Genomic DNA, 20,536 nt, shown 5'->3' with positions numbered 1-20,536 from the left:
GAGGAGGTGGGGGAGGTTGGGGGGCAGTGACACTCACTCCCATCCCTTCACGCTCAGATGAGCTGCGTGGGCCATGTTTTATGCAAGCTGCCCAGCTTTGGACAGATGACAGAGTAGAGAACTGTAGTGTCTCTGCTGGTGTCCTAGGTTCTTGCCCTGCAGAGGCTGATGCCCTTTTGCTCTCCACGCCAGGCACACCAGCGCCAGTGGCTCGGGGTCTTGCTGCCACCCAGGACTCACCTGTGGGACCAGGGGTAAGTCCAGGCCCAGCGGGGTCACTTCAGAATGCTAGAGTGAGGGCCTGACTAAGGACTCTGCCTCTTTAAAAGCCAGCAGTCCCATCTGCATGTGGGGTTGGGATGGCTTTGGACCCCCCCCCGGCCTTGTCCTGAGGCCTGACCCTGACTAGCTGTCTCACAGGTCAAGCTGTCAGCCTGGTGGCTTCCTATCCATTGGTAGTGATCCTCCACCTTGCCATCTGGGGCTTGTGGAAACACCACATTCTCCCGATGGCAAGGCTGGTTGGGCCAGTGCCACTGACTGCCTCAAACACCAAGACCTGGCCTTCACCCCTCCCCAGAGTGGCACAGAGAGCAGGCAGCAGCTGGCCCTGTGGGCCGAGCGGCTGGTGCTAGTGGACTCTGGGCCACAGCTGACTGAGGCAGGACATCTGGACTGCTTAGGGTCAGGTGACATGTGCCTGCGCAGGATAGAACTTCCCGCCCTGTGTGGAAAGAAGGGCTCTTTCTGGCTGGGTCATTGAAACTGGGGTGCTCCTCTTCCTGTTTGTGCCTCCTGAATCCCACGTTGCCCAAGGTGTTCCTTTGTGGCCCTGATGGCGTCGGCTATGTGGTTCTCAGTGAGGTCAGAGTTGGCTTGTTCCTGGTGACACCAGACTCTGTCACCTGTTCATTGACTTCCTGGGAAAGCTGTCATTTGCAGCTCTGCTGCAGAATAGTTTGGAAGCTGGACCCGAGGCGAAGTCTGTGGGCTCATTCCTGGCCTGGTCCAGCATGTCCCCCGAGTGGTTTCCATATCACCTGTAAGTGTTCAAGGGCTATGGAGCAGTGATGGTTCACCACACCTTGTGGGATGTGAAGGAGCTGAATGGACCAAAGACCCACCTTGCTCCCAGGTGTCCCCGGCTCCTGCCCTTACCTGCCCCTCCCCAGTCCGCCTGCTCCCTCCTCTCAGCCTGCTGTCCCTGCAGGTGGTGACCACCCCACAGGCGGTGTGCACTGGAAATAGAGTCCAGTCGTGAGGCACGCGCTTCAGGGCGGCACAGGCCCCGCCCCCACCCCAGCCTTTTTATAGTGCTGTTCATTCTCCACACGTGAACACAGACCTTACCACAGGCTTACCACACGCTGAGTTCTAAGCCGAGGCCTCCTGTGAGTGCACGTGTGCTTCTCACGGTGCTCCACTTTGGGGAGAAGACGAGAGCAAAAGGAGGTAGGGGTGGCAAGCCCGTCCCTGGAGCCTCCTCTGCCACCCAGTGTGGTCACTGTCTTGGCGGGGAGGCTCAGTGGGCAGTGGTATGGGCACTTGGGGGCTTTGGAGGTACCAGTCTAGGACAGGAGCAAAGCCGGAGGGTACAAGGCCAGCTGACTCTCATCCTCACCCGCTTCTCCATCGTGAGTTATGCTGTGATTCAGGTTGTGACGTGGGAGAGATCACAGCCTCAGGCCTTGCGTTTAGAAGAGCAGGGCAGCGGCCAGCGCTGGCGGGAGGGTGCTGACATGACTCCACTCCGTCGTGGTCGTCATGGTCACGTCAGACTAGTTGGCCTTCCTCTTGGGCATCTGTGGGTGTGCCATGTGTACACACGTGTTGGAGGCTCTGTGAATTGACTGGCACGTGTGGAGCGTCTCACCCAGGTTCTCTTGCTTTGCAGTTGTCGCTTTCCCAGCTGGCGGCCTCCCCACAGTCCCTGGCTCCTTGTGTTTCTGCCAAGCCCCCTCCTCAGCCCCTAGACAGCCGTCGGTCCCCGGAGGCCCCCCAGCTCCAGGCAGTAAGTGGGCTCCCCTGCCCCTGCTCGCCCTCTACCTCATGGGCTCAGCACTTCCTGATGGGTAGGAAGCCTGGTGCCCAGTTGGATAGGGGACAGGGACCTCGGGCTTCCCTGTGACCTGGACTGTGGGATGGGGGTGTTGCCTGGCTTCCTGCCTCTGACAGTGGCTGCCATTCTATCTTGGAGACCAAGTGGGAGCATGACCTCTGCTGCAGTGTTCAGAGTCACGTGTTCCGCAGGGTGTCTTGGCACGCATGTCCCGTGGTCATAAAACTGTGGCTTCTTCCTTCTTCCTACATAAAACAGGGACGGCCAGTTAACTTGAACTTCATATAAAAGCACAGACACGCACTAAATTTAGTGTCTACTTACCGAAATTAAAACGTAGCCGTTAGCTCTGAGGAGCTTTCCGATCTGTTGTTGGCTGGGTCTTCGCTACCCTCACTGGAGCCCTGGTTTTGTTCAGCAGGAGTCCCGATTGGAGGGCAGGGTCTCTCACCTGGAAGCTGACCTGAGCCAGACTTCCCTGGTCCTGGGGACGCCTGCTGGCGAGCACTTGCAGGAGCTGCCCTTCGCTCCTTTGCACGCCCCCATTGTAGTGGGAGCCCAGACCCTGAGGTGAGGCTTGGTGGGGGAGGGGAGGCTTGGACAGACTGACTCTGCTTAGGAGGTGGCCTGAGGGGTCTTTCTGTTTTAGTTCTAGAAGCCACCTCTCCAGAGCCGCGATGGCTGTCCTGCAGTCTTCTGGTTTCCCAGAGATTCTTGATGCCAGTCAGCAGCCGGCCGAAGCCGTCGATCCCGTAGATCCTGTGAGGTTCAGCCCTCAGAAGGAGGAGTCGGACCATCTGCAAGGCAATGAGATTGTGCTGCAGTTTCTTGCCTTCAGCAGGTAGAGTCTCTCGCTGCCTCCTGCACGCTCCCCGGCTCCCTCACAAGGATCTGGCCTGCGCAGCGCTCTGTGTTCGGGGCTTGCTAGCTTAAGCAGTGCCATATGTTTTCTAAATTAATTGATACCCATAATAATTGTGTGTCTTTATGAGGTATAGTGTGATAATTTGATACCTGTATATGGTGTGTAACTGCTAAATCAGAGTAATTAGCGTTTTCATCTTCTGTCTTAAACATTGATTGTTTGCTCATGTTGGGAATCTTGGAACTGCCATCTGTTTCTACTTTATTCTGGCTGGGACTCACCCGGAGCCATTCTAAGTGCTGGAGGCCCAATCTGCAGCAGATTAAAGCATGGCTTGTTTGCCTGGTTCTCAGAAGCTGGTGTAGTTCTGAGAACTCACCTTCAGCCAGGAGGGTCACTGTGTCTGGAGTGGCTGCCTTCCAGCTGCCCACAGGGAGCACAGTAAACCTCTGCTTGGCCATGGCTAAGGCAGCCCTTCTCCCCAGCCTCAGTGACCACTTGACCTGGACTGTCCCTGGGTGAGTGTGTGGTGCATTCTGGGAGCTCCACTGTGGACGCCCGACTAATCCTGTGCTGTTGCATTCAGAGCGGCCCAGGACTGCCCAGGAGCACCGTGGCCACAGACCGTGTATCTCACCTTCCAGTTCTACCGCTTCCCACCCGAGACGACACCGCGGCTGCGGCTGGTCAGGCTAGATGGGACAGGGAAGACCAGCTCTGGCTGCCTGTCCCACGTCCTCGTTCCCATTAATAAAGATGGCTCCTTTGACACTGGTAAGTGGTTGATGCAAGAATGCTCACGCTAAGCTCTGTGTGTAAATGTCATTATTAAAAGAGGTGTGCTGTGAGCACCTTGCTGTATAGAGCTTGAGACGGGGAGTGACTGACTGGTTTGTATACAAGCCGGCTGACTGTGCTCAGGGTCTCTGAGGCAGCCTGATTAAATCCCATTTACAAACAGTTCCTTACATAGCCCTGCTCCCGACTCAGGAGTTGTTTTCAAAAAATGTAGACTCAGTAATATAATACCATCTAAAATTAAAGAATAATTCCTGAATACCATCAGATATATCTAGCCAGTGTTAAAGTTGCTTCAAATACATGCATCATCGTTTTAAAACATAATTTGCTCAGACGTGAGGTCTCAGGCAGGTGAGATGGCTCAGTGGGAAAGGAGCTTTCAGCTATGATGGGCGACCTGAGTTTGTTCCCTGGGACTCATGTGGAAGGAGAGACCCGATTCCTGCGAGTTGTTCTCTGACCTCTGCACCATGGCCTGTGTTGGCAGTGAAGGAGGGTGAAATGGTGGTCAAGGGTAGTGTTTGGGGGAAGTGATGCCAAACCCGAGAGGCCGTCACACAGGCAGCCCAAGCTGGGTAGGAAACAGTGCAGGGCTGAGTGGGAGGGACAAGCCTCGGGCGGGCACAGGTGACTGATTCCCACGTGCCTCTCAGGCAGAGTGGGGGCATTACAAAATACAGGGTAAAAAGACGGCTCTTAGAGAACGTGTGAGCTTAGAGAGTGAGAACAAAGCATAGCAACATGTGTGTGAAAATGCCACAGTAAACCATGAACTTTGTATGCTAACCTAAAAATCAGCAATAAAAAATCACCTTCTGCAAGAGAATCAGTGCTAAATTGAATTTTATGTAGTCTCTGACTCTAATGCTCAGGTCAGAAATCTGCTATTTTTCTCCCCACAAACTCTCTGAACTGCTATTTTTTTAAAAAGATTTTTTTGAATTTATTTTTATTTTATGTATGTGAGTGTTTTTCCCTCACGTTTGTAAGTGCAACATGTGCGTACAATGCCCTCAGAAGTTACAGATGGTTGTTAGCCACCATGTGGGTGCTGGGAACTGGACCTGGGTCCTCTGCAAGAGCAGCCAGTGCTTTTAACTGTTGAGCATCTCACCAGCCCAGAACTGCTATTAAAAAGCAACAACAGCAGCAACAGCTTTAAAACAAACTTCTAATAATGAGTCAGTGAAAAAATCAAAATAAAAGTGGCTAATTATTTCAAATCAAATAAGGAAATATTGTTGCATCTCAAAAGGACAGGATGCAAGTCAAATGGTGCTTATAGTGGCCTGTGCAAGCTGATGGGGGTAAAAGGAAGCAAATCCTTTAAGAAAGCGGTCTAATTGTTCAGCTCAAGAAGTATAGGGTTGGGGCTAGAGAGGTGGCTCAGTGGTTAAGAGCACTGACTGCTCTTGCAGAAGACCTGGGTTCAATTCCCAGCACCCACATGGTGGCTAACAGCCATCCCTAACACCAGTTCTAAGGGATCTGACACCCTCTTCTGACCTCTGCAGGCATTGTATGACATGGGTGCACTTACACACATGCAGGCAGTACACTCATGCACATAAAAGAAAAATCATGGGGCTGGAGAGATGGCTCAGCAGTTAAGAGCACTGACTGCTCTTGCAGAGGACCTGGTTCGATTCCTAGCACCCACATGGCAGCTACGAACCGTCCAGGGAAATCTGAAGCCCTCTTCTGACCTCCGCAGCATTGCATGACACGGGTGCACTCACATACATGCAGGCAATACACTCATACACATAAAATGAAAATAATAAAATATTTTAAGACAGAAGTATAGGGTTAAAAAAAGAGAACAGGACAAATTAACAAAAGGAAGGGAATGGGAGAATGGGCATAAACGCCTTAAAAACACAGCAGGAGCCCACCCAGATGGTCTGCGGGATCCGTATGCACAACAGTAAGTTCCCTGTTTGTTGTCCAAGATTAGAATTAAATGTCAGAAAACACCAAGTCTGACAACCTGAGTTTGAGCCCCAGAACTCACATAGTGGAAGGAGAGGATTGACTCCCTAAAAGTTGTCCTCTGACATCCACCTATATGTGGGGGCATGTACACCCAACCCCCCTCCCACATACCACATCACATGGAGACAAAATAAGTCAATAAATGCATAAAAAATTTAAAAATCTCAAGTCCCCTGCCCCCATCAAGAAAAGGATAAAACAATCTTCCTGGCTGCTTTCTGTAGCTGGGCCTCAGCCACAGGCGCTGTGCCTGGGCAGGTCTGGCTGAAAGGCAGCCACGAGGGCGGCCCTGGTTGGGGCTCCGAAGTTGTATTGATCGGTCCAGTATCAGTTCCCTCAAGAGCCTCACTTAAAAGACAGTTTATATTTTTGTAATATAAAATTTATGTAGTAAAATACACAGGTCTCAGTGTACAGTCTCATGATTTAAAAGTGGACTAGATGTTATGTTTGGGGCAGTTTTAGTTTTGTATGACACTGGACTGACTGGAGTCGGAGACCTCCAGCCCCGTGCTGTTTTGTTGTTGACACATTGTCACATCCCACTCATTGGAACTGATGAGCCGATGTTTACATCATCGTCAGCTGGAACAGTGCGATGAGGTTCACTGTGCATTGTGCCATCTGTGAAGTTTGATGAATGCATGGTATCCACCATGGCAGTGTCAGCTCCTCAGGAGGCCCCAGGCTTGTCCTCCTCTACCTGGCAACCACCAGCGTGCTTCCTGGGTCTAATGCTGTTCCTTCTCCAGAACGACATGCTGCTGGGATCTCATGGTTTGCAGCCTTTGTAAAAGGCGCCTTGACTCAGCAGTAGGGCGCCTGTCCTTTCCCGTCCCATAGACGTTCATTTCTTTCTAGTGCTGAGAATATCCCTTGGGATAAACCCATGTGCGTATCCATTCACCTACTGAAGGGCTTCTTGGTGCATCCAGGTTTTGGCAGTTGCGAGTACAGAGCTGTTAGGAACGCTCACGTGCGAGAACTGGAGTGTGCAGATCTTGCAAAGGCCTCAGGATACACTGCTGGGCAATACATGGCAAGATTGTGATGAGCCGTGTAAGGAACTGCTGACTGGTGCTTCGAGCTGGCCATGCCTTTGTCTTCCCATCAGCAATGAAGGAGCACGTCCTGTTGCTCCCCTTGGCCCCCACCAGCTCTTGGCATGGTTGGTGTTTGGGCTCTTGGCCATTCCAGGAGGTCTGAAATGGTGTCTTGTCGTAACGCAGTTTTCTAATGACGCATGATGTGGACTGTCTCTTCATGCATGTTTTGTTGCTTGAGGTGTCTGTTCAGACAGAAACCAGAGCTAGGCATGTCTGTATTTTGACACAGTCCTTCTCCAGATGTGTGCGCTGCAGGCTTTCCTCCCGCTCAGTGACTTGTCACGTTCACCCCTTGCCGATGCTTTTGGCAGAGCACAAGTTCTGTTTACATCAGCCCATTGGCTGTTTCTTTTGTGGACTGTGCTTGGTGTTGTGTGAGATACCATCTCTAATCCATGCATCGAGTTTTATAGCATTGTGTGTTACTTTAGGGTTAGGTCTGTGATCCGTTCTGAATTTCTATAAAAGGTATGCTTTTTACTAAAGTGAACCCATCTGTAGCCTCCTCCTACCCAGAGATCGCTGTGGAGCATTGTGCAGATGCTTCCCTGTCTCTGAGCCTGCCCCCATCATCAGCCGCCCCCAACCACCCTTCTCAGTCTGTCCCTAGGTGAGTTTGATTCATTGTTTTGCGTGTCAGTGGGATCTTGTCGTGTCCTGAGTTAACCTCTCTTCCTCGACGTCTTGCCTTGGGTCCACCCAGCTCTGTTGGGAGCAGTGGGTTCTCCCTCCCCCTTGCTGTGCAGAAGCCCCTAGAGATTCACTGTTCACCCATCACACAGATGTCTGGGTTGTTCCCACCTTTTGACTCTTTTAATATTTTTAATTTATTTTTACTTTATGTGTATGAGTGTTTTGCTTGCATGCATAAAAGTACATCTGTGTCATGCGATGCCCATGCAAGCCAGAAGAGGACGTCAGCTCCCCTGGAACTGGAGTTACAGCTGGTTGTGAGCTGCCCTGTGCATGCTGGGAATCAAACCCAGGTCCTCTGTAAGGGCAGCTGGTGCTCTTCACCGCTGAGCCGTCTCTCCAGCCCTGGAGCTCCTCAGTGCTGTCATGAGCGTTTTTTCAGTGACTTGTGCCACCGTGGTGCTGCTTCTGGGCCTGAGGCAGAGGGGTTGGTTCAGTCCTCTTCCTGGTGCTTTCCTCCTGCGTATCCCCTCAGCTGTGGACTTGGTTTGATCTGCCCTCAGCGGTTACACCGGTTGCTGGGTTTGTTTGTTTCTTTAGCTGTCCTGGAGGTGTGTGGGGATATCTTGCTGATTCAGATGCCCCTTGGCTTTGAGGACGTCCTCACTCACATAGTGTGCTTGTGACTCTTGGCCATTTCTCACTGTGTTGCCTGAGCATTGGTCAGAGATGTCCTCAGATGCTGTGGCTTCCCTTTTGAGTGTTAGTGGTATCTTTGGGTTAATGGTAGTCTCCCACTAAAACGAAGTCTACTTAATCAGACTTTGAGAGGTGAATTTCTTAAATTGGATACAGAAAGTAGTTTGTCTTGATAAAGTCTAGAAGACACTGCCCTATGTTATCTTTTGGAAGTTTTACTCATTTATGACTTACTTCTGTATTTAGAGCTAAGCTCCATCTGGAGCTATCTGTAGGCTCAGCAACAGCATAAATCACAAAGAAAGCAAGAAGTCACAAGTTCACCTGTCCCTCCCCGTCCTGTGTGTACCAGGAAGACTCCAAAGTAAAAATTTAATGTATTTTTATTGATATACATGAATATTTGCCTGCTTGTCTGTGCACATACCAGTGTGCACAGTACCCGCTGTGTGTGCAGTGGCCATGGAAGCCAGAAGAGGGTGTTGGATCCCCCAGAGTTGCAGGTGGTTGTGTGCTGCCTGATGTGGGTGCTGGGAACTGAACCTGGTCCTCTGCAAGAGCAGCCAGTGCTCCTGCCTTCTGCACTGTCCTTGGCCCCACTGGGCAGTCTTGTGTGGCATCTGCTGCCTGGCTGGGCAGTTGTCTTGTGTGGTGTCTGCTGGCCGGCTGGGCAGTCGTGTTGTGTGGTGTCTGCTGGCTGGCTCTCTCCTCTTTCCCAGCATCCTTCACTCTTCTTTTTCCTTCCGTTGTTTTTCTTTTAATATTTTATTATTTTTGTCTTATGTGTATGAGTGCGTTGCCTGCATGTATGTGAGTGCTCCTGTGTCGTGCAGTGCCCCAGAGGTCAGAAGAGGGTGTCGGATTCCCCTGGAACTGGAGTTAAGGACCGTTCGTAGCCGCCATGTGGGTTCTGGGAATCGAACCCAGGTCCTCTGCAAGAGCAGTCAGTGCTCTTAACCGCTGAGCTGTCCCTGCAGCTCCTTCCTTCCATTTTTTAACCTTGCTTCTCTGTTTTCCTTTTGTTTGCCCCTCCTCTATCATCTCTACATGTTCCCTAAATAAATCTTTGACTTCATACCATACTCTACTCTGGTTTTCCCGTGCTCTGGTCTGTAGTCATTGAGGATGTTCATGGGCTTCGATCCCTGCTGAGTGTTTTTATGACCTGCTCCAATTGGCTGTTGCGATCACAGTGAGTTTTTTCTCCTTTCTGAATGATACTGAGTGTTGAGCCCTGAAGAGGAGGCTGGTCACTCAGATCACCAAGTAGAGCTGGAAGTGATATCCATACCAACAGATGTGCAAATCTCAACAGAGGAGCAGCAGAAACACAGTAAGCTGCGCTTAATAGACTCTGAGTGACCGAAACATAGCTGCTGAACAAAGACACTGAGGTCACGGGTACAGTGCCAGAGGAAGACTTCAGGTCGGCTTGTGTTTAACTGGTGGGTGGGCTAAATAAGGAAGTCCGTCCAGAACCCAAGGAGGAAGGCCAGCAACAGAGATGAGAAAGGCAGGAAATGGATAGAAAGTTCAAAAGGAAAAATGAGGAATTAAAAAGAAAACAACTAGACATGTTGGCCTGAAAAGCTCAGTAGCTCATAGAAGACAGCAGGGCAGCATGACAGGAAGGTCGGGTAGGGTAGAAGACAGTGGGCAGCATGACAGGTTGGAGCAGAGGAAAGAAGGTCGGATGGAGGACAAGGTGAGGAGATGTGACATTCAAACACCCAGGGGAAAACTTGATCAAACAGGCCAGAGTACCTCGAAGACTCTGGGATGCTGTGGAGAGGCTGCACCTAGAATCCACGAGGCAGAGAAGGAGCTGAGGAAAATTAAGGCCCAGAAAACCTGTTCAATGAAATTATAGCAGAGATTTCCCCAAGTACAGATAAGGGCACAGAGATCCAAGCATAAGACACGCTTAGAACCCTAAACAGACATGGCGGGGAAGAACTTTCCCATGATGCATTAGCAAGAGGCTGGAAATACACAGCAAAGAAGTGATGTTAAGGCCATTAGAGAGAAACACCAGAAACTCAGCTTCCTAGGAAAACGTGACAGATCTCTCATCAGTCACCCTATAAAGCCAGGAAAGCATGGAATGCTGTATTTAAGGCCCTGAAAGTAATGGGCAACCAAAATGGCCATATCCAGCTAAGTTACCTTGTAAAATTGACAAAGAAATAAGGTCATTTCAAGACAAGTAAAACTGAAGGAATTCATGGTCACCAAGCTGGCCCTACAGAAGACACTGGAAGGAATACTATACACAGAGGAGGAAGGAAGATTGTCTCAACCAAGAGAACACAGGAAAGAGTAAATTCCACATGAGCAATCACCAAATAAGAGAACTAAGAAAGGATCCCTCATGCCTAACACACCAAACCAGCAGACCTCCAGTATTAATAGGGAGAAGATGAGAATGAAAACTTTAATTAATTAATTACTTAACTATGTCCTGACCAGGCATCCAGCAGGCCCTCTCGTGGAGAGGGAGGCCCTGGTGGCTGCTGTGCCCTCTCTAACTGAACACGTCCCTGCTCTCCTCTCCGTTAATTCACTGCCACATTTTCTTTTTTCTTGGTCTTTTTGAGACAGGGTCTCCCTGTAGCCCCAGCTGTCCTGGAACTGACTATGTAGACCAGGCTGGCCTTGAACTCAGAGATCCACCTGCCTCTGCCTCCCGAGTGCTGGGATTAAAGTCGTGCGCCACCAGGCCTGGCTTGAGAACAAACAATTTAACAAACAAGAAAGCAACCAATAAATGATAGGAATCATCAGGCTCTCTCAATAGTAACCCTAGATGGAAATGGTCCTAAATCTGTAATTAAAAGATGCAGGCAGCATGACCAAGCTAAAAAGCAAGGTCTGTTTGAGGTCTCCAAGAGGCGCACTTCACTGACCAAGACAGCCACAGACCAAGAATCAAAGGCTGGAAGTCAGTGTGTCAAGGACACAGAAGCCAAAGCAAGCCCATGTAGCCAGCCTTATATCTCCAGTCACTCTCTTGCTTCCTGTGCCTGCTTGAAGATGTGAGAGCTTAGCTTCTGTTCCTCCTCCAGCCACCTCTGCCGCCATGCCTCCCTGCCAAGACAGACTGTAATTCCCCCGGAACCTTAAGCTCAAATAAATTCTTCCTTCTATAAGTTGCTTTGGGTCACTGGTTCTATCACAGCAACAGAAAAGTGACTAATACAGTCATTGGTACCAGAAGTGGGGTGTTGGTGGTGAACGACCTGACCATGTGGGATTTTGAAGAAATGTGGAAGACTTTGGAAGTTTGGGCTAGAAAAGTGGCTGATGCTATGAGCAGAGCTTAACAGGCCATTCTAGTAGGAGCCTGGAAGAAAGTAGTGCTGAGAACAATGTAGTTCCAGAGGGAAATAAGGACTAAGCAGGCTTGGGATATTTTGGCAGAGAGTCTGGCTGGAGTTGGCCCAGGGCCAAAAAGCTTGCCTGAGGCTAAGCTGAAAAGCAATGGACTAATTTCTCTGGCAGGAGAAATTCAAGACAGCGTAATGTAGAAATGGTGGTGTGGCTATTAATGCTAATTTCTCTGGTGGAAGAAATTTCAAGACAGTCTAACATCGAAATGGTGGTGTGGCTATTAATGGTGAATATTATACAGATCTACAGTGAAAAAGAGCAAATGGGGCATCAAGAAATACAGAATGCAGTTTGGAGTGAAAAAGAGCCCTAGGAGGGTAAACGTGGAGCCCAGCTGTGTCCGGGAGAGGATCCCTTTTATAAGGAGATTAAAGTGATTAAGGAGGGCCTGGAGATTGGCACTTAAACATGCAGAGAGTGCCTCCAGGGCAAGACCACACCCAGCTAAGCCTCCAACTTGTGAAAGGAAAATGCTGCAGGGGACACTGAAGAGAAAAGCTCCTAAAATGGATAAAGCAGGCTGGGGTCCATCCCAAACTTGCAGTTAAACTTGGCAGAGTTGTTCACCTGGTGCTGGCTTTAGAGGCATGAAAGGTGGAAGAGTAAAAGGTCATCAGTTCTTCCTCCAAGGTTTCAGAGAGCCTCGGAGGCCAGGCAGTGTGAAGCAGGGTTCCCCTGCATAGAGAAGACCCTGATAGGCCATTGCGTGGAGCTGTGAAGGTGAAGCCTGGTTGGCAGTGGAGACCCCAAGAAGTTCCTGATGCAGAGCTGTGAGGCATCTGCCAAGAAGACCTGCACACAGGGACCAGCACAAGAGAGAGATGTGTGTTGCACGCAGCAAAGCTGGAGAGGCTGAGCCATCTATGCTCTTTGGAAGTAAGGTCCCAGAAGCTGGAAATGGAGCTACTAGATTTGGTGTTTGCCCTGCTGGTTTTTGGTCTTGTTTTGGTCTGGTATTTCCTTTTTGTGTTTTTCTTTTGACCTAGTTATTCCTCCCTTTTGGAATGGTGATGTGTATTCGGTTCCACTGAACGTTGGGAGTATGTAATTTGTCTTTTGATTTTACAGGGGCTTACAGTTAAGATATTTACCTGAGTCTCAGAAGAGACTTTGAACTGGGCTTTTGAATAATATTGAGACTGGTAATGACTATGGGGGCTTTTAAAGTTGGACTAAATGCATTTTTCATTTTTTTATGGTCATGAGCCTATGAGGGCCAGGGGGTGGAACATGGTGGTTTGAATGAAAATGTCCCCCATAGGCTCCAAGTATTTGGACATTTTGTCCCCAGATGGTAGAGCTGTTTTGGGAGGTCTTAAAAGGTGTGGCTATCCTGGAGGAAGCACGTCACTAGGGGTGGGCTTAGACCTGTCTTAAGCCTTGCCAGATCTCCAGTTGCTCTCTTGCTTCCTGTGCCTGCATGATGATGTGAGAGCTTAGCTTCCGTTCCTCCTCCAGCCACCTCTGCCGCCATGCCTCCGTAAGCTCACATAAACTCTTCCTTCTATAAGGTGCTTTGGTCAGTGTTTCTGTCACAGCAACAGAACAGTGACTAATACATGTGGTAACACATACCTTTAACCTCAGCACGTGGGAGGCAGAGGTGGCTTGGTCTACATAGCCCGATTTGCCTGGCTTAATTCATTTTTCTTAAACCTTCTGTTTTTATAGAGATGCCATATTCAGAGCTATGAATTTTTCTTTGATGACTGCTTTGGTTCTGATAAGTACTGCTTTTATTAGTATTTTTCTAGAAACCTTTTTATTTTTTGAGACAGGGTCTCATGTAGCCCAGGCTGGCTTTGAACTCACGATGTAGCTGAGGGTGGCCTTGAACTCATGATCCTCCTGCCTCCATCTCTGCAGTGCTGGGTTCACAAATGTGCCACCATGCCTGGATTTCTAGAAAACCTTTTTGTGTTTTTCTTTTGACCTAGTTATTTATAATTATTTTGTGAATTTGTTTCTATTAAATTTTTATTAATTTCTAGTTCATTGAGTTGTAATGAGAGAAGACAATTAGTATAATTGTATTGTAGAATATATCTGGATTTTCTTTGTGGCCTAATATAGTCAGGTTTTATTAATGCTTGAAATATACATCAGAAGACATATTCACCAGGCATGGTGGTGTGCATCTTTAATCCCAGCACTGAGAGGTGGAAGCAGGTGGGTCTCTATAAGATCAAGGCCAGCCTGGTCTATATAGTGAGTGCTAGGCCAGCTGGAGCCATAGGGAGACCCTGTCCCCCCCAAAAAACAGCAGCAGGGACATGTTCTGTGTTACTGGGGTACAGTGCCTGATGTCTGTCTGCAGATGTGGTGCCTGAGGGACCAGGTGCTGTGGTGGCCTGGGTTTATACTGCCGTTTGTGTCTATGTCCCCCTGTATGCCACCAATGTCTGCCTTGCTTGGTGTCTTGGCATTCATAACTGTTGAGGCTCATTACGAACTGTAGTGTAGTTTTGAAGTAAAGCATCTCACTCAAGCGAGCTGTGGACACCTGTTCAGGGCAGGAGGCGTTTGTGAATCAGGGAGGGATGGTGGCGTTCAGTCATAGGAAAGTGTGTCCACCCAGACTTGGACCTGGGTGTGGGTGTAGGTGAAGAGGTGGGAAGCTCTAGTCAGGCTGCACACGGGTAGTAAGAGGCAGGGGCTGCAAGCTTGGGGAGGAAGGTGCCCCTGCTTGCTGGTGCTGCCCCGGCTGCTGAGCTGGTAGGGACGGCAGGGTTCTCTGGGTAGGGGCCTCCCTAGCACTGACAAGAAGGCTGCTGAGGTGCTGTTGGTCTCGACTGGTCGAGTGCAGTGTCTGCATGCCCGTGGGAAGAGGTGGCTGGTCTGTTCGGAGCAGCCTCTGGCTGCCCACACTAGGGAGTCTTGTGCCTGCTGCTCTGACTCTGTGCTCAGTGGCAAGTCCCCTCCTCAGCACCACGCAGGCAGGAGCCCTATTTGTCCTATTTCCCACATTACTTTTCAAGGCCTGGCGCCTGGCAGGTCACAACCAGTGTTTGCTGAGTGACTTGGTGGTACCATCAAAGGGCCCTAGCAGCTGATGTTTGTCATGGTGATGGAGCAGCGTAACTATCTAGGTGGTGCTGGGAGGAACTGGCGGGGACACTAGGTCCATCTGGGACATTCTGGGCTCAGGTGCCCCAGGACAGCCAACGTGGTATGTACACAGTGCTGCCTGGCTTACCACTGGCAGTCATCCCACAGAGGTCTCACTGGGGTGGGCAGAGGACCGGCACTGCCCCCTCCTCTGCAGCCAAGGTCTGTCACTGGAGATGGCATGGTGGTGCAGTTGTGTGCTAAGCTCAGGCTTTGGCACTCATGGGGCCGAGCCCGTATCCTCTGAGAAGCACAGGGAGCTGGCCAACCTCCCATCTGAATGTGGGCAGATGCTGAGCTGAGGACTTGGCTGACCCACGGTGTGCCAGACTGCTGTTGGGGGTGGGTTGGTCTGCTCACCTCTGAGGTGCCATAGTGGGGCACACCCGTCTGCTTTGGGATACTTTTCACTAGCTTCTCTTGGGTCTTTGTCCTAGTTTCTCATTTGCCTTTCACGTGAGAGACACCCTGTTCCCTCCTGCTGTGGCTGGGCTAGTACCTGCTGCTCCTCATGTCACTGGGGCCCAGCCCAGGCCCCTCCATTTCCCAGTCCCCTTATCCCTCAGGGCCGGAGCCCAGTGTCACAGGCTGGGTCCCCTCTGACAGCACACCTTCCTCCTCCACTAAGAAGATGCCATCTGTCGGAGAGCAGATGGGATGTTGGTCTGTGGTCACCCCGTGGGTCTGAGGTAGCTAGAGATGGTGTTGGGGAGGGGACAAGTGGACCCGCTATAAACAGCCTGGTGAGGAGCTGCAAACTCAAGGTGAGAGCTCTGCTCATCTGGGGCTTCTGGAATGTACTTACCATTATTGATAGAAAGGGAAAAATGCTGTTTCGAATATGTTTCTCAGGCATTCCTGTCCTGCGCTTTAACTAATGATGATTTCAGCGTCAGATTAGTCGATCGAGAATTAATGGTAGTGCCTCTTCAGGAAGATGATGGCAGCGGCCACAGTCAGGCTCACATCTCTTCGTCAGCTTGATAGGTGGGTGCAGCCTCAGAGAGGCACTCATGATCCCTTGGGGCTGATGTCCTCTGTCCTGCACTCAGGCAGCCCAGGGATGCTGGACTCTCATGGGGAAGGTTTCAAGCTCCATCTGTGTGTGTGTGTGTGTGTGTGTGTGTGTGTGTGTGTGGTACATGCACGTCTGTACATGTATGCTTATGTGTGTATGTGTGACCCCATCTTGACAGCAGATGTGGACTAAGTCTCTTAGCTCTTAGCTCTTCCTTAAGTCATGCATGTGAAATGATAAACTCCCTGGCGAGCCTCGTTGGGGCATTGCCCCATCCATCATGGACTGTTTTACAAGGACTTGGTGGAACCCATAAATCTTATTTTGGGAGCTTATTTTGTGTACTGGAGAGAAGTGTAGTCTTTTGAGTACGACTCTTCGTTTTGTGAATTTGGATATTTTATGATGTTTCTGATTAATGTGTTTATTAACTGTGGCCATGACAGAAGCAGAAATTAGTAATCATGACCAGAGCAGAAATCTCTCCAACGTGTAAAGATGATAAACGACTCCAATTACTTGTGGACTCACTCGGGCCTCCTTTGCAGGGTCTCCTGGCTTCCAGCTGAGATACATGGTCGATGCCGGGTTCCTGAAGCCGGGTGAGCAGCGTTGGTTTGTCCACTACCTGGCGGTGCAGACACTGCAGCTCGACATCTGGGATGGAGACTCATTGCTCCTCATTGGTTCTGCCGGTGTCCAGATGAAGGTAGTGGCCTTCCCTAGGAACAGGCGGGTGGGTGCTGCAGCCTTGGATGTTACCCCAAGTCTGTTACCGACTGTCCAGCACTGGTCTGCTTCTGGCTCCTTATTCATCGGTGACAAGCAGCACCATGTTCTCTGCCCTCTGATGGGCAAGCTCCCCTACATCTAAATTCTGCAGCACCAGGTATTTCTTGGTGAACTCTTATCCACACTTGCCTTGTGCGTAAACCCACCTTCTGTCCCTTCCAAAGGGACCGTAGAGGTTGTCTGAGGGCAGGTACTAGTCTCCTGTCCTCCCGGTGCCCTGAGCTGGCCCGCCAGAGGTGGAGTGACTGACCGAGGTGTGGAAATGTTATCTGGTTCTTGTTGGCAGTTAATGAATTTCCTTTTTCCTTTCTGTACTAGGAATTGAACCCAGGGCCTTTCATGTGCCAGGCAAACACTAGTTAGAAATAGAACCTTTAGATGGTGTGTGTCTACTGTCTTCTATGTGGACACCGAAATCCACCTCATCCTTTGCTCTTCCCTTGATGTCTCCCCAAACCCTGTCTGTGTCATGAAGTGGGCCCCAGAGGTTGATGGAGAATCACCAGGACAATTCCTGGGTGAGGACAGGGGCAAGTTCCACCTACTGTGACTCCTGAGACCCCTCTCAGGTGGCGGAGGAAGGAGGGGATGGTACCAAGGCCGCAGCTGATGGTCTTTGCCCAGCATGACTATGACGGGCACCAAGGTTTCTCCTAGATTCCGCACTGTGCTGAGACCCGTCAGTCCTGGCTGTCACTGTGCTGCTTTGTTACGGCGTGTCTGTCCCCCGTGTGGGACTGGGGCCCCGCAACTGTGCTCCTCGTCTTTGAGGATGTGCCAGCCCCTCCCTCCCTTCATCCTTCTCTGATTCGTCCTGTCTCCACCACCCAGACTCCCAATTCCCGACCTTACTGCCTTCTGTGAGGATGATGGTGATGTTCCCTGAGGGGTAGGGACAGTGTGTAGACACCAGGGGCAGAGTCTATAGCAGAGAGGTGTCAGTAGACATCCTCTGTTCCTCTAGGCGTCAGGGTGACGACCCCATGGAGTCATGGGATTAGTTGTCTGTCTCCCACCCTGGACTTGGAGTCTCTGTGGGTAGGATCTTGGTATTCACCTTGCTGAGTCTCCAGCACAGTCTGAAGGTAACACTACATGGCACCGAGGAACAGACATGACATCTGTTCTAAGAGCCCCTTAAACTGATTTGAGTAAATAAGTTCACTAAATTTTTCTGTTTTAAAGTGAGAAAGTCTTTTAACTTTAGCTCTTCGGTTGGAAAGGTGGAGAGTTGAGGTAAGAGGCGGTGGCTCAGATGGCGCTGTCCTCTGGGGAGGATGCTTAGACCGCCACTTTGTTTCCGTGTTGGGAGTAGACCAGGCCTCCAGCATGCTCAGCTCCTACTCCACAGCTCTTCCTCTGGGGGACTCGTTTCTGTTTTCTGCCTTTCAGCATCTTTGGCCCTGTTTCCCCTGACCTGCGGGCAGTTTCTCCCTGTTCTGACACACAAGGTTTTGTTTTCTGCTCCGTTCACATCATGAGAGCACCCACAGGGCACCTGCAGGGCCGCTTACCCCAGCTTCCCGCTGATTCTGAGTTTTCAAGGTTGGGCCTCATTTTATTTATGAGTGTTTGTTGGTGTGACAAAATGTGCACGTGACTGCGGTGCTGGTGGAGGCCAGAGAGGATGATGGACCCCGGGACTGAAGTGGGTTGTAACCCACTGAACTTGGGTCCCCTAGAAAAGCAGCAAGCATTCGTAACCACTGAGCCATCTCTCTAGCCCTCCTACTTATGTTTTAAAGTTAAAAGACTTTCTTTTTTTAACAAATAAAAATTCAGGGTGAATTTATCCAACTTGCTTTAAAGGGACTCTTGAGGCCACTGGTGACCAGATGGCTCCTAAGCTGCATTAAAAAAATGTTTTATATATTTATTTTTATTTTATGTGTATGAGTGTATTGCCTGCATGTGTGTAAGTGTACCTGTGTCAAACAATGCCCATGGAGGACAGAAGAGGGCTTCGGATCTTCTGGAACTGGAATTAGGGACGGTGGTTAGCCTCCATGTGGGTGCTGGGATTTGAACCTGGGTCCTCTGCAAGAACAACCAGTGCTCTCAACTGCTGAGCCATCATCCCTCCAGCCCTTAAGCTTCTTTTAAGGAGACCCTCAGCCCAGCTTTGGGGGTGACTCTTGTTAATCCATGTTTCTAGCAGAGAGAAACTCAAGTTCATTTCAAGAACCATCAGAGCTCGGATTCTGCGACAGTTCCCACTCTGAAGCCTGTGCCCTTTGCCACTGTGTCCCCTGAATGCCACATTCCAAGCAGCACAGTGAGGGCTGTGGATGCGAATATGTGGATAGGGCACACAGACGTGGGTAGCAAGGCCTGACCCAGCAGCCGCACCCTGGCCTCAATGGGTACGATGGGTACGGCCTTTGCAAAAGCCTGCGGCTTTGACAAGCACCAGCTGCCTTGTTCTGTGGGCTCGTTCTGAGTTTCCATCTGAGGCTAGACATTGTTTCTGTGCTAGCTGGTCGTTTCCCAAAGGCATCTTCCCATGTTCAGTACCAGAGACTTCTGAACTTTGGAGGCACCTGTTCTTGGCATGTGGGTGCTGTGCACAAGCATCACTGGTCCTGCGGGCTCGACAGTGGTTCCACATGGACTAGCTCAGTTCTGGGTGTATTCCCTGCTAGAGAAGGTGCTCCTGTGGCTGGGGAGAGATTCAGGAATTAGAGATGCTGGGCCCTGATCTGGATCGGCTCTGTGTGGAAGGAGCTCAGAGAACACAGCAGAGGACTGTGGTTCTGTTGCTAGTCCCCAGAACATCCAGTGTGGGCTCGGGCCTGGGGACTGAAAGATGGCAGTCCCGGGGCGGGGCCCTTCCTGTGCTCCCTCTGCCTCACCTGCCTCGCTTGGAACACAGAACCTCATGGGCTGCCTCGGCACAGCTCTAAGGGTCTTCACATCCCGTGGCCTGCCTCACCCCTCTCAGCCACGCTGAAGTCTATATTCTCTAGCCCTGTGGACTGTGCTGCACACCCTTGCCCTGGCTCACCTCCTGGTCCCTGTACCCCTGACTCAGCTTTGTCTAGAGTTCCAGTTGCTTCCTGAGGCACTCGTGGCTGGCGCCCGCCAGGTTCTATTGCCTTTCTTTCTGGTCATTCTCCCTTTGGTGGCTGGCTCTGACAGGGCATCTGCGAGGCCCCTCTGTGTGCCACAGAGCCACCCGGTGTTTATTCAGTGGGTAGACTTGTTGGGCCTGGATGGGGCCTCTTACCCCATCTCCCCTACTAGAACTCTTCACGAACCTCCCTGCCTCCTCCTCAAGGGCCTGCCTGGGTGGGTCAGGAACTGTCCCTTACAGACCACCTGGAGCTTCTCACACCATCGTCCCTCTGCAGCACCTCCTCCGCCAAGGGCGGCCAGCTGTGCAGATCTCACATGAACTGGACGTTGTGGCCACTGAGTACGAACAGGAAACCATTGCCGTGAGTGGGGACCTAGCTGGCTTTGGCAGTGTCAAGCCCATCGGTGTGCACACGGTGGTGAAGGGCCAGCTGCACCTGACCTTGGCCAACGTGGGTAAGAATCCCTGCGATTTGCCTGGTTTTGTGCTATTTTCCCAGCACTGCTTGTCCCCTAACTAGAGCAGGAGGGTTAGCAGCACTGTGGTCATTCCACACTTGGTAGAAAGCCAGCAGGATTTGGGTCGGCATGGCTTTGAGCCTGACCCTAGCCCCTGAGCCTGCGTGAGCACCAGGATTTGGGTCAGCATGGCTTTGGGCCTGACCCTAGCCCCTGATCCTGCGTGAGCACCAGGATTTGGGTCGGCATGGCTTTGAGCCTGACCCTAGCCCCTGAGCCTGCGTGAGCACCAGGATTTGGGTCAGCATGGCTTTGGGCCTGACCCTAGCCCCTGATCCTGCGTGAGCACCAGGATTTGGGTCGGCATGGCTTTGAGCCTGACCCTAGCCCCTGAGCCTGCATGAGCACCAGGTGTTTGCTGCCTGGTTTCCGATTGGGACTTGAGATCAGGTTTGTCTGTGGTGTTTCCTTGTACTGTATCCATGGCTCATCTTGTGACCGTTCCTAGACAAGTGACTAGGTGCCAGAGGGGTTTC

At 50.9% G+C, this 20,536-nt stretch overlaps 1 protein-coding gene across 14 annotated transcripts in view; it reads left to right on the top strand.

Moving 5' to 3' along the window:
* The window catches only part of Nphp4 (nephrocystin 4), a 114,082-nt gene that overhangs the window by 75,839 nt on the left and 17,707 nt on the right, over positions 1 to 20,536 (top strand). For 10 of the 14 annotated variants that reach the window (XR_003847660.1, XM_029558293.1, XM_029558285.1 and 7 more), the window contains 7 exons: positions 148 to 254; positions 1,895 to 2,011; positions 2,478 to 2,629; positions 2,709 to 2,900; positions 3,511 to 3,698; positions 16,223 to 16,383; positions 19,817 to 19,997. Coding sequence is in view for 13 of the 14 variants with exons in the window: in XM_029558293.1 (XP_029414153.1) it covers positions 148 to 254; positions 1,895 to 2,011; positions 2,478 to 2,629; positions 2,709 to 2,900; positions 3,511 to 3,698; positions 16,223 to 16,383; positions 19,817 to 19,997 (1,098 nt within the window). In the remaining variant the exon portion in view is untranslated. The remainder of the gene's footprint in view (positions 1 to 147; positions 255 to 1,894; positions 2,012 to 2,477; positions 2,630 to 2,708; positions 2,901 to 3,510; positions 3,699 to 16,222; positions 16,384 to 19,816; positions 19,998 to 20,536) is intronic. The other 4 variants (XM_029558290.1, XM_017795415.2, XM_029558289.1 and 1 more) reach the window with 3 other exon arrangements.

This window comes from Nannospalax galili, unplaced genomic scaffold, assembly GCF_000622305.1.
Source record: "Nannospalax galili isolate Female #2095 unplaced genomic scaffold, S.galili_v1.0 scaffold1488, whole genome shotgun sequence".
NCBI classification, from domain to species: domain Eukaryota; kingdom Metazoa; phylum Chordata; class Mammalia; order Rodentia; family Spalacidae; genus Nannospalax; species Nannospalax galili.
Note: the sequence above shows the minus strand (reverse complement) of the source record. Positions and strands in the feature narration are given on the sequence as shown.